General features: G+C 35.6%; 1 protein-coding gene across 1 annotated transcript in view; it reads left to right on the top strand.

The window, feature by feature from the left end:
• The window catches only part of LYPLAL1 (lysophospholipase like 1), a 40,904-nt gene that overhangs the window by 914 nt on the left and 26,394 nt on the right, over positions 1–13,596 (top strand). The window contains exon 2 of the mRNA XM_019465648.2: positions 4,684–4,783. Coding sequence (XP_019321193.1) covers positions 4,684–4,783 — 100 coding nt within the window. The remainder of the gene's footprint in view (positions 1–4,683; positions 4,784–13,596) is intronic.

Here is a 13,596-nt window from a genome sequence, read left to right as displayed (position 1 = left end):
ACTTTCCCTTCCTCAAGAGTAAGGACCCTTGTTTTAATCTTTGCATCCCTAGTGCTTGGCCCAGAATAAGTTCTTGGGAAATATTTTTTTAAAGAAATGAGATGCAGCCGGTGTCCTCAGGGCGCCTACCTAAAGTTAAAAACAAAAACAATTCAATTAGTTTGAGTCAGCAGTGGACGGGAGATCACAAGATGGTACATGATTTACTGCCAAGAGAATTGTAAGGAAAAAACTGTGGTTAGGCATATTAAGGCATTTGGAAGATGAAGAGCTTGTCAGATTTGACCGAGAACGTGGGCTTTGAGCTGAGACTTTGGTAGGCGTCAAGAGATGGTGATTGGATAGTGAAGGGGATTGGAAAGGTACCGGGTGGAAACCTGGAAATGGGCTGTTGTGGGAAGTATTCTCGTTTTAAGAATGAGTCCCAATAGGCTGAAGTTTGCCCAAGGTCACTTGGCTATTACTGTGAGTGGTCATGGAATTAGGATTCCCACTCAGATCTCTCTGACTTCAGAAGGGGTAACGTGGAAAAACTCTGAGCTAGGATGTATCACTTTGGAAATAGGAAGAAACTGGCCAAACGTGTTGAAAGGGAAATTTGGCTGCTGAGATATATTTAGAAGGTGAGGTGGGGTGTCTAAGATGACACCAGTGCTTTCCAATTAAGAGACTGTTACTGGTACTATTTTGGGCTCCAAGGGCGTTCATTTATAAGCATCCAGAAATTCCCCAAACCATAATCTTTTCAATAAATAAATTAATTATATTTTATAATAAATAAGTTATAATAAATAAGTTAATAATATTTTTAGGAAATACTCCTGGACATTTCTTTTTTCCATGGGTCGCTTTGCTTAACGTCTATCCTTACTCTTTTCAATTTCAAATTACCGATGTTTTCATAAATTGTAAATCCAGATTTGTACAATATAAAAGTATATATATTATTTTTTTCTTTTGTACTTTGGAACAAAGAATTTATCCAAAGAATTCTGCTAATTATGCAAATGTAATGCAATTCCTATATAGTTAGAGCTCCATTGTAGTAAATAAGACCCTTATTGAAAGTATGATTTTATATTAGACTTTACTATATGTGGTTATGTTACAGGACATGTTTGGGTTCTGGTTACTCCAAATATGGTCAAACCAATTGTGACAATTTTACCTTGCTCTTAGAATAAAGTGCCAGCTTTTTAAAAAGCAGACCTTGTGAATGGATGAATGGATGTTGCTTTGTGGCATTAAGTTTTGCTTTTTAAGATTGAAGAAGTGAATTTAGAAGCTTTTTTTTTTTTTTTAATTTTAAAAGTCTGACCTTCTCTAGGATATGCCAGCGATAGAAGAATATAGGGGAATGTGAGTAATACATAGCTTAATCTGAGCGTTTCCTACTCCTAAAATACAAAAGTATCTTCTTTCAGGATGATAAACACAAGTAATAGTTTAATTAGCTTTGTTTAGTTTCCCGGCTTAGATTAATTCACTCTGTTGGATGCTCCTTTAATGGTATTCATATCTGTAATTACTTAATTTAAGGTCTGTATTCCACACTGCACTATAAGGTTCACACAGACCATGCGTGCCTTGCTTTCTCCTCCTGTAGTGTCTGCGAACTGAGTTGGCTCTTAGTAAAGTCACCAGTAACCTGTGTGTTGCTAAATGTAATAAACATTTTTCAGTCATCCTCTTATCTCATTATTTCAACTGTTAGCAGCAGCATTCAGTATTCTTTTTTTTTTTTGAAGAGTAAGGCCAGTACAGGAAGCAACTATTAATGTTTTTTTAATGTTTATTTAGTTTTGAGAGAGAGAGACAGAGACAGGCAGGGGAAGGGCACAGAGAGAGGGAAAGACAGAATCCGAAGCAGGCTGCAGGCTGCAGGCTCCAGGCTCTGAGCTATCAGCTCAGAACCCAGTGTGGGACTCGAACCCACCAATGTGAGATCATGACCTGAGCTGAAGTCTCAGAGGCTTAACTGACTGAGCCATCCCCATCAGCATTCAGTGTTCTTGAAACACTTTCTTGATTCTTTTTACCTGTTTGCTCCTTTTGGTGTATTTTGCATTCTCTTCTATCCATTAATTTTGGGGTTCCTCAGAATTTGGTCCTATTTTTTTTTTCATTTTGTTTTTTTTCTCCCCAGCTAATGTGCATATATGCCCAAGGATTCTGTTTTTTCCTCTGTATGGTGATATACATGTGTGTCTCTAAGTTTCCTTTGAGCTCTGGACATGTTTTTCCAGTGGCCTAATAATCACTCATTCATTAACCCATTCATTCAAGAAATATCTATTATATGGCCACTGTGCAAGGCACTGTTCTAGGCTCCAGGCATATAGTAATGAACGAAACAAACAAAATTCCCTTGTCGTGGAACTTACATTCTAGTGGAGGAAATATTATAGAGCGAGTGGATAGTAGTAAATTCTAAGGGCAAGGAGGATGGGAGGTATAGGAGGTGATAATTTTAGATAAGGTGGTCAGAGTAGGTCTCACTACAGTGGTGACACTTCAGAAGTTAGACTTGAGTGAGGCAATCGTGTAGGTTTTGGGCTAGACTGTTGCAGACAGGGAAAAGCCAGGAGAGAGGGTCTGAGGTAGGTTCTCCGACATGGAACGGCAGTCAGGCGTGTTTGTCTGGAGTGAGAGGAGTAGGCCAGGATATCCAAAAGGGTGCTGGCACAGGTGGTGTGGGGCAGGGGTTGGCAAACTTTCTGTAAAGGCTCAGATAGCAACCATTGTAGCTTTTGTGGGCCATATAATGGCTTCTTTTCTGCTTCCCTCTTCTCCTTTCTTTTCCTTCATTTTTTTTTAAATGATTCTTAAAAAAATGTAAAAATTGGGGGAGCCTAGGTGGCTCAGCTGGTTATGTGTCCAACTCTTGCTTTCGGCCCAGGTCATGATCTCATGGTTCCTGAGATCGAGCCTTGTGTCAGGCTCTGCCCTGACAGCGTGGAACCTGCTTGGGATTCTGTCTCTCTCCCTCTGCCCCTCTCTTGCTTGTTCTGTCTCTTTCTCGCTCTCTCAAAATAAATAAAATAAACTTTAAAAACTGTTAAAGTCGTTCTTATGGTTTTTGTCTTCCAGCTGGCTGTAGTTTGCTCAACCCCAGGTAGAGGACTTGTATGCATTCTGAAGAGTACCTCACACTCAGCGAGTATAAACCTGCTGATTCATGCATTTCCTATCTCAGTGTGTGTAGTTCCATTGCTCACTCAGTTATCCTGGCCAAAAACCCCACCATCGTCCTTGAAACCTTCCACCATTGACCCCTCATAACTAACCTATCATCAATGTCTGTTAATTTTATCTCCTAAGTATCTCTGTACATTTCATTGCTAGAACCCTAACTTAAGCATCCGTCACCTGAACAGTAGCCTCCTTATTGATCTCCTCACGCCCACTTTTGTCCCTCCCTTCACACAGCTGCCATCTTAAAAGGTGGCCACCTTTCTGCCAAAAAGCAGCTAGCTCTGGGCTCTGAGGATGTCTCTAGCCTCATCTTGCACTCCCTGCTCTTTCTCTCAATTCTTTGACGTCATCCTGCTCCTTCCAATGAAGGATTTTCGCATTCGCCATATCCTGTCCAAGATGCTTTTTCCTTGTGCCCTTCCCTTTTCACCAGCCCGTGGACCTTAAAACTTTGTGTCGGCTTGTGTCAGTTGTGCGCTAGGCCTTATGTGAACAAATAACTCAGGGGATAAAGTGCAAAGTGACCTTTGCTCTGCAGAGCTTACATTCGGGTAATGTTATCCCTGCACTCCTTCGCTGAGGCAGTTCTGAATACCATAAACACTGGCAGCACCAAGGGTCTCATCCTTACAGTGGTTACATTTGCCTTTAATGTTTACGTATGGTTACTCGGCTACTGTCTGCCCCTCACAATAAACTGTATACTCAGTGAGAGCAGGGACTCTTTTCTTCCTCATCTTGCCCTCACTGCCTGACACATTGATGTGCATTCATAGATATATTTTGAATTGATGTCTTAATGAACTGATTTAAAAGAAATTAAAAGTTGTCACCTTTAAAATTTCCTCTTCAGGACTACAGAAGATGGACCTATATTTTCTTCCATTTTTTTTTAATGGAAATATCCATACCTTAATTCTTGCATGGATTTTGGTTACTTTTCAGCCTTCGGGTGTATAGTCATTATTTTACATCATGTAAACAGGTTATCGAAATTAAACTTAGATTTCTTCAAGTTTACAAAAGTATGCTAACTATCCCTTTGATAGATTTTATTGCTTTAACCAAGAAAAGTGTTTTAGGTTGTTCCAAGTACAAAAGTTTATATACACTTTAAAAAGTTACTCTTTTTAAGGGTGAGATAAAAAATGGCAGTGTTTAAAATCAGATAAAGAATTTTTTTTTAGAAAAAATAATTTATTTCATGTATTTGTTGCTGTTGTACCCTTAAACAAAGGAGAAACTTAAAACTCATAAAGTGATCAGTGCTGAAGTTACGAGTAAAGTAATCTAAATTATTTTTGGCTGTTTATACCTGACCAGTTAATTCATGTTGATAAATTGGTTTCTGTGCAGTTATTTTTATTTATGGAAAATTTTTTTTATTCCCTGTTCCAGCCTCTGTGTGATCTGAGAGTTATAGACTGCTTTTAAATACACTGTGTTGTCAGAATGTTTTATCTTAACCTAGATTTTGTGATCCATCAGGTGATTCTGGACAAGGATTGAGAACATGGATCAAGCAGGTTTTAAATCAAGATTTAACATTCCAGCACATAAAAATTATTTATCCAACAGCTCCTCCCAGGTATGCAGTAATTTATCTCACTGCCCAGTATCACTGTAGCATAAAATGTATATAAATAGATGTACCAGCTGAATGTTCTTTAAACTTAATCGTGTATCTGAATTGGGGTACTTTTTTTCCAGAACTTTTTATTTTTTCAGTTTTATGATTCAGCCAAGTTTTGCTAGATGAATAACTTTTTGCCTTTTTGTAAAGCATTCCCTGAAGCTTTTAACTTAAACTTTGTCCTAAAGAATAGTCTGCTGAACTCAGCTTCCTCTAACCCTGCAGATTGCTGTCTTTCAGATTCTCTTTTTACCCAAAAAAGAAACTCCAAAAGAACCTTTTTTTTTTACTCCAAAAGAAACTCCAAGAAGCATAAACTTTCTAATAATTTAGTTATGCCACAATTGATAAACTCTGGAAAAAGGTTTTGTGGCATTGTTTCTACACTTAAAAAATTTTGGAAATAATATTAAGCTTTTTGAATCAGTAAACCAGAATAGGAATGTGGAATTGGCTACTTACTAAATAGATTATGCAACCTATAGATGTGTTTAACAAAATGCAGAGTCATGAGATTGATATAGTTTTGAAGTCAAACCGCTTTTTATAATTATTAAATTAGCATCTCCATAAGCTTTTATCCTGAGCACATGCTTTAAACTGGGGTTTCCAAATACTTTTTTGGGTAAGCAAAATAATGTGCTGAGCTGTACAATCCACTAATTTCTCATTATCTGTTCTTGGTTTATTCTTATTAATGACACTGTGTGCTTATGCAAATGTGATTTTTATTTTTCTATTAACTTAATATTAATGAGAATCAGAACCAGAAGTTCAAGGACCCTTTTGAATGCAATTAAGGTTTTACTTACCTTAGTTGATAGAATTGAAAATGGTAGAACAAAATAATGATAATTTTGTCATAAAATTTAAGAGTCAAAAAAAGTTATTTTAATATAATTTTAGGAGAGTTTAGTAGTTTGGTAGGGCAAATGAAAGGCCTAATGACCAGGGCGCCTGGGTGGCTCAGTTGTTTGAGCATCCTACTCTTGATTTCAGCTCAGGTCATGATCTCACATTTGTGAGATCAGGCCCCGCATCGGGCTCTGAACTGACAGCACAAAGTGTGCTTGGGATTCTCTCTCTCTCCCTCACTCTCCCTCAAAATGAATAAACATTAAAAAAAAAAAAAAAAGAAGAAGACCTAATGACCAAGAGGTTATTTTTGTGCTGTAAGTTGAATGTTTTTGAAATGTCAGAAGAGCTTTGTTATTTGCTATTGGTTTGTAGTGAAGTTGGGAAGAAGAAAGACAATGGTATTCCTACAGAGACAGAAAAGATAAGTTCATTTCAGCCTAAATATAAGCATAATTAATAAAATTGAATGGAAGATCATTGGAAACAGATTCTAGAGTCAGTACTTTTCAGTTTATGAATTTACATCATCACCAGTTTTGATATATGTTTACAGATAAGTGTATCTCAGACTTTAGGCTGGAGATAGTTCTAAGAATACAACAATCTAAGTATTGTTTGTGGGTGCTGTTGTGTTTAAGTAAAATCTAAAATCACTGAAATATTTCACTGAATTCATAATAACTTTTTGGTATTATATATCTTAATAGTCAGTACATATTTGGACAGATCATCAAACATTTTAGACCATGCTAACCATGAAATGTAATAGGAGTTACAAATGTAAATTTAAATTTTCTTGATACCACATTAAGAAAAGAAAAAAAGAAATAAGTAAATTAATTTTAATAACATATTTTAGTCAACCCATTATATCCAGAATATTATCATTTCAACACATAATGTATATAAAATTATTAAAGTGATAATTTGCATTATTTTATTCATTCTAAATCTTTCAAATCTGGTGTGTATTTTACATGTGTAACACATCTCAATTTGAATACTGATAAATTTACATTAAATAATTGACTCAAAGAAAATAAAAACACTAATTTGAGAAGATATATGTGCTTCTATGTTTATTATTGCAACATTATTTACAAGTCAAGATATGGAAACAACCCAAGTGCCATCAATAGATCAGTGGATAAAGATGTGGTGTGTATGTGTGTGTACACACACACACACACACACACACACACACAACCAGGAATATTACTCAGCCATAAAAAAGAATGAAATCATGCCATTTGCAACAACGTGGATGGACCTAGAGGGTATTATGCTAAGTGAAATAAGTCAGAGAAAGACAAATACCATATGATTTCACTTACATGTAGAATATAAAAAACAAACGGGGTGCCTGGGTGGCCCAGTCAGTTGACTGATATCAGCACAGATTGTAACGATCTCATGGTCGTGGGATTGAGCCCAGTGTTGGGATTTGTGCTGAACATGGAACCTGGTTGGGATTCTCTCCCCCTGTCCCTCCCCCACAATATGTCCCACGTTTCTGCACACATGCTTTCTTTCTCTCTCTCTCTCTCAAAATAAATAAATAAACATTAAAAAAAAAAGAACAAAGAAACCAAAAAACAGACTCTTAAATACAGAGGGGAGGTGGGTGGAGGGTCTGTGCCATAGATAAATGGGATTAAAAGGTACTAATTTCCAGTTATAAAATAAATAAGTCACAGAGATGAAAAGTACAACATAGGGAATATAGCCAATAATGTAATAACATTTAATGACAGATGGTGACCGCACTTACCATGAGTAATGTATAGAATTGTTGAATCATGTTGCGTTCCTGAAATGGATATAACACTGTATGTTAGTTATACTTAAATAAAACATTATATTAAATAAACGTAAAAGTTCAGTAACTGGTTACACTAGCTACATTTTTAAATGCTCTTTAGGTATATGTGTCTAGGAGCTACCATTTTGGACAATGTAATTTTAGACTTTCAAAAGGAGTTCCCATACGTTTATAGTATGCTAAGGGCAACTGTTCTAGATCAATTCATCGTTTTTACCTAAATTTCTCATGACTGACAGTTCTTGAACTTGTAAGATTTCTTTTTTTTTAATGATGAGGTGATTTAAATTATTCATTCTCAAGCAAGGATGACTGTCCCTCAGAGAACATTTGCGATGCTGGGAGACGTTTTTTGGTGGTCACAGCTGGCGGGAGGAGCAGCATAGGAGGCTACTGGCATCTCCTGGGTAGAGGCCAGGGTTACTGCTATACACCTTCTACTGCGTGCGACAGCCCCCATGACAGTGCATTAGCCAGCCCCAAATGTCAGGGGTGCCTAGGTTGAGAAACCCTGCTTTAAATTACACCTCTGTCCCACTTAGACTAGATGGTTAGTATCCTGGTTCTCTGTTAGGAAAAAAAATAATGTTGCAGTGTGATCAGCTGTTGATATTTTAGGAAAACAAACATCTGAGGTACTTAAAGTATGAATGGCATCATTGTCTTTGAATCAATACAAAAAGAAGTTGAGATTGTACCTAAGAACAGGTCTTTATGTACTAGGCTTTCTTTATTTTTAGATTTAATTACTCAAGGTCAGAAACATTAAATACAAAATTCCACTTTTCTTCAAAATTTACCCTTGATTGAGAGCATGGAATTGTGAAGTTTTGCTTCCTTGTTTTCACTAGTTCTAGGATTCCTAAGATGAAGAAATAAAAACCTCACAATTAAATACAATTTGCAATTTCCTATTAAGGAATTAAGGAGCTTTTCAAACAATTTTCAGAAAGAATATATATGTCTGCATTGTGGAGTATTACATTTCAGACCCCTATTCATGATTAGAGGTATCAAATTAAACAGTGAAGTGAGACATATATAGTTAAGGATAGTAATGCCATTTAATTTGCAATCAATTTAAAAATCAAGTAAGTTTGTAAAATATGTTTATTGCTTTCAATCATGAATACCAGCACTCTCAACCAACCTAGCGAAGTTATTTTGTTTAAATATTTGGCAAGTTGTACATTCTGTAGCTCTGCTGTATTTCATTGGTCCTTTTCCATATTGGAAATCCAATGTCACATGATCAAGGACTACCAATGGCTCCAAACCTTTTGACTTTGTGATCTTCTAAATGTTGGAAGGGCTCTCATAACAAGCAAGTATTACAAGCAAGAACTGGTTCAATATTTTATCATATTAGAAAATCTGTTTCAACATTACTGTGAAATCATTTTTCTTTTAGTCTGTAATAGTGCAGATATCAGCAAGTTTTAATTCTAGTTGTCTCAGAAACCCAGAGCAATTAGAAACTTTATTCGTTTTAATAAATTTTATTTTTAATTTTAAAGCATGAACCACATCTCTGTTGACTGAGGATTTTGCAGTCTGAGTTCATCTTACATCTTATTGCAGTTTTGGTTGGTGCCATTTTCCTTCTGTTTTAATGTATTTCAAGATTATTTTTACTCAAGTACATAGGTATTAAAGGCATTGTATTGAGGTAGTTAAGACATCAGATAGTGTTTACAATTCAATAATATTTTATTATCTTGTTGTATTGGAATTGGTGATGATGCTTTCTTAGTTTCATGGTGAATTAAAATGTAATACATTTTAAGGGTTTTCATACTTTTAGGCTTACTCTTCTGTCACACGAATTATCATTTCTTAGTTTTTTCCCATGAAATTATATTTGGTAGTTATGTATTCTCTCCTATTCACAATCTGGCCTCTTTTTGGTATCCCTTTTCCACACTGTTCAGAATGTCCAGCCATAATGCCCTTAGATATTAGGACTATTAGTGGTGATTGTGTATAAATATAGTTAATAAAAATTTGTCCTAGAGGAACATTTTGGCCTTAAAGCCAATTCCTTTTTGTTTAGGGGATTAATTCTCCTAAATTGTATTCTAAGAATAGACAGTTTGCATCATTACCAGCAGTGTATCAGGATACCCATTTCAACTAACACTTGCAAGCATTCATTTATTTTAAAAACAGATTCTAATTTTATTACTGAGAGTCTCTAACGGTTAACAGCTATCCAATAAACAGTGCTTTCAATATCACTAATTCAGCTTAGCTGTTTACTCACCTAATGTGTTTAGATAAGAAGAGAGCTATGTGATTTTTTTTCCCTTGTACACTTAAAATTCTTTTTTTTTCTCTTTATTTTTTTAAGTTTATTTATTTTGAGAGAGAGAGAAAGAGAGAGCAAGCACGAGCAAGGTGGAGCAGAGAGGAAGAGAGAGAATCCCAAGCAGGCTCTGTGCTGTCAGTGCAGAGCCCAGTGCAAGGCTGGATCTCATGAACCACAAGGTCATGACCTGAGCTGAAATGAAGAATCAGAGGCTCCATCAACGGAGCCACCCAGGTGCCCCGCAACTCAGAATTCTTTAAATATTTTTTCTTGATCACAAAATTGTTGTCTTTACAATGATATCTACTTTATAATTTAACAGCCTCTTAAAAGGTAACAAACTAAAAAGAAAAACATAGAGAAGTATCAAAACAGGAACAGAGTACTAATCTGTCAATTGATTCTGAGGTTCATTAATGGATATAAGCTTTGGAAATATATGTATAGTCACATTTATGTGTTATTCATTTTTTGTGCCATTTATATTTAAATGCATTACATATAAATAAAAGTAAAGGTTATGTTACATTGAGTGACAAAAACAGTAATAAGTAAACAATAAATCTGCTTGTTATTCCTTCTGATTACTTTGAATTAACATTCTGATATGTGCTATATACAATGTGGAATCTTTGAGAAACCAATACTTCGGTTAAGGAGGAAAAGTGAAGACTTTTAGAAATATGTCATCTAGTGGTGCCTGGGTGGCTCAGTCAGTTAAGCATCTGACTTTGGCTCAGGTCATGATCTCGTGGTTCATGAGTTCGAGCCCCACGTCGGGCACTGTGCTGACAGCTCACGGAGCCTAGAGCCTGCTTCGGAATCTGTGACTCCCCCTCTCTCTTTGTCCCCTCCCCATCTCATGCTCTGTCTCTCAAAAAGTAAATAAACGTTAACAAAATTTTAAAAAAATATATGTCATCTAATTCCTATTTAAAGTAAAATTGTTAAGGCTGTCAATGAAGAATTCATCAGTTCTGGGTCTTAATTTTCACAGGTCTAAAATGAACAGATTGGATTAGACTCTAAAATCCCTTACAGTCATTAACTTTTTGAATTTTAGTTCCCTTCAGATTTTATGCAGTGTAGATAAGAACCAGTAATGTAATACTCAGATTTTTTGCTGCAGTGTTAGACCAGTAGGTCAGAGAACTATCCAAAATAAGTAGCCTATTAAGGATAGATGGAATTACTGTGGTACAGTAGTTAAGAATCTGATCTCTGGATTAGGCAGACCTATGTTTGAATCTAGATTTCTCTATTTAATGCTCTAAGATCTTGAGCAAGGTATTTCACTTCTCTAATGGTGTCCCAGTTTCCTGAAGTGCAAAATGGAGGTCATAATTGTATCTACCTCAAGGAGTCATTGTGAGAATATATAATGTTATTGAATATGTATGTAAATTTCTCAACATGATGTCTGACATAAAATAAGCACTCAATAAATGTTATTAATAGTAGTCTATGATATCCTTGTGGCAGGATGTAGAAATATTATCCAAAGAATTAATTACTGATAGTCCTTGAAGAAATTTTCCAGACGTATGTTTCTGGGTTATATTTTCAAGGACTATTTGAGTTAGTTTTATTTTCATACACGTGAGTATTATTTTCATACTGTTCAAATTTCCAGGTGATGTAAAGCTGAGAAAAATAATATATTGAATAACAAAGTAGAGATCTGAAATGATCTGATAGTCTAGAATAGAGTCAGCAAACTACAGCCTGTGGGTTAAATATGGCCAACCCCCCATTTTTATAAATAAAGTTTTATTGGGATACAGCCACACTCTCATTAACACGTTGTCGCTGGTTACTTTTGTACTATAAAACAGAGTACAGTAGTTGCCAAAGAGACTATATGATCCACAGAGCCTAAGGTATTTACTCTATGGCTTTTACAGGAAAAGTTTGCTGACCCCTGATCTAAAGGAATAGCTTTCAGAATTTTTTATTTTTTTTAATTAAAAAAATTGTTTAATGTTTATTCTTGAGAGAGACAGAGCATGAGCAGGGAGGCGCAGAGAGAGGGGGAGACACAGAATCTGAAGCAGGCTTCAGGCTCTGAGCTGTCAGCACAGAGCCTGATGCGGGGCTTGAACCCATGAACCGGGAGATCATGACCTAAGCTGAAGTCAAGACACTCAACTGACTGAGCCATCCAGGCACCCCTCAGAATTTTTAAACCCCAACTCACAATAGGTTATATATTTGACTTGATCCTGTACCTACATTTCAGCAATTAAAGTCTTACAGATGCTAGAGTGTGGAGTTGCCAGAATTATTTACCAAATATAGAAACAATATCTGGGACATACTTATACTGAAAAAGTATTTATTGTTTATCTGAAATTAAAATTTAATTGGTGTCCTGTATTTTATCTGCAACTCCATCTGGTTGTTCCCCCCGGAGAGTTTGATTTAATTGGTTTGGGATGTGGCCAAAGCAGAAAGATTTTTAAAAGCTTCATTTCTGATTCTCGTATGCAGCCAAAGGTGAGATCCACTGGTCTAGCAATCATAAAAGTCTGAACAAGGTCACTGTGGGGGAAATGTAACACAAGCAGTCAATTCAAGAGAAATCCACAGAGCAGAGACTGGGAAATATTGAAAATTAGGGGAAGGGAGAAGGTGGTGATGTGAAGGTAGAGAATCTATGAGAAAATTGTAGAGATTGAACATGTAAATGTGTTTTGTTTGGGGCATTTTAAATTTAGCATACTAGCCTGCTGTTCATGAGTTAGCACCCATTTAGAAGGATTTTTTTTAAACTCTACAGTTAAATTGAAAATTGGAACTCTAAACTGATGATAAGAATCATCTGGGCAGTTATTAAAATGTGGATTTGTAGGTTATGACCTTTTAGATTCGGATTGAGTAGGTAGGAGATAGAGATCGTAATTTGCATTTTAAAGAGCACTACTTTTGATGAGGTAGATTTAAAGTGTGTACCAGCCATCTGTACTCAAGTGTACTATCATATTTGTGGGGAAAAGAAAGATTATAGAATCTTCCTCCCCACTTCTGAAGACTGAAGCAAATTTTTGGGTGTGACCTGATTCTCTGTAGTTTTTCTGCATCAGAATTTGAAAGCTATTACTTTGGGAAATGTAGGTTAAATTGAAATGGATTTTTAAAAACAGTTTTGCAGGACATAACTTTTTAAAATATCTTTCTTACGTGCTTGAGATTATTTGAGATACTAATTTTTTTTAAGTTTTGAAAAAATCACTAATTGAAAGAAAGTAAAAGGAGGGGAAAAGACAGCTGAATACACAATAAACGTTGGGAAGGTTACATACTATATTATTATTAAATAAAGTATACTTCAAGACATTATCAGTTATAAAAATGAACATTTATAAGCAAAAAGTAGCTATTAAGGAGGAAGACAATAATCCTGCATGGGCATGTACTTAATAATATTGTTTATAACTGACAGAACTAAAGGAAGAAGTAGATTAATCTACAATCTTGGTTGCAGATTTTAATACCCATTCTTCAGGATCTAATAACAACTTAGAAAAATAATGGCTAAGTGGATATAAAATTTAATTAGTACTATAACCACCTTGAACATTGACATTATAGAACTCCACAAAAATGCTCGTGGGATAGTCACCAAGAGATTATATGGAAGACCATAATATAAGTACCAATAAGTATCAAAAGACTGAAATTGTACAGAATATTTTCTGTGACAGGAATGGGATGGAATTAGAAATCAGCAGCAATAAGATAACTATAATACCCCAAAACATTTGAATATTAACAAAATTG

The sequence above is a fragment of the Panthera pardus genome, unplaced genomic scaffold, assembly GCF_024362965.1.
Source record: "Panthera pardus isolate Hobbes unplaced genomic scaffold, ASM2436296v1 HiC_scaffold_21, whole genome shotgun sequence".
In the NCBI taxonomy this organism is placed as follows: Eukaryota; Metazoa; Chordata; class Mammalia; order Carnivora; family Felidae; genus Panthera; species Panthera pardus.
The sequence above is the reverse complement of the archived record's forward strand: the minus strand, read 5'-3'. Positions and strand labels throughout refer to the sequence as shown.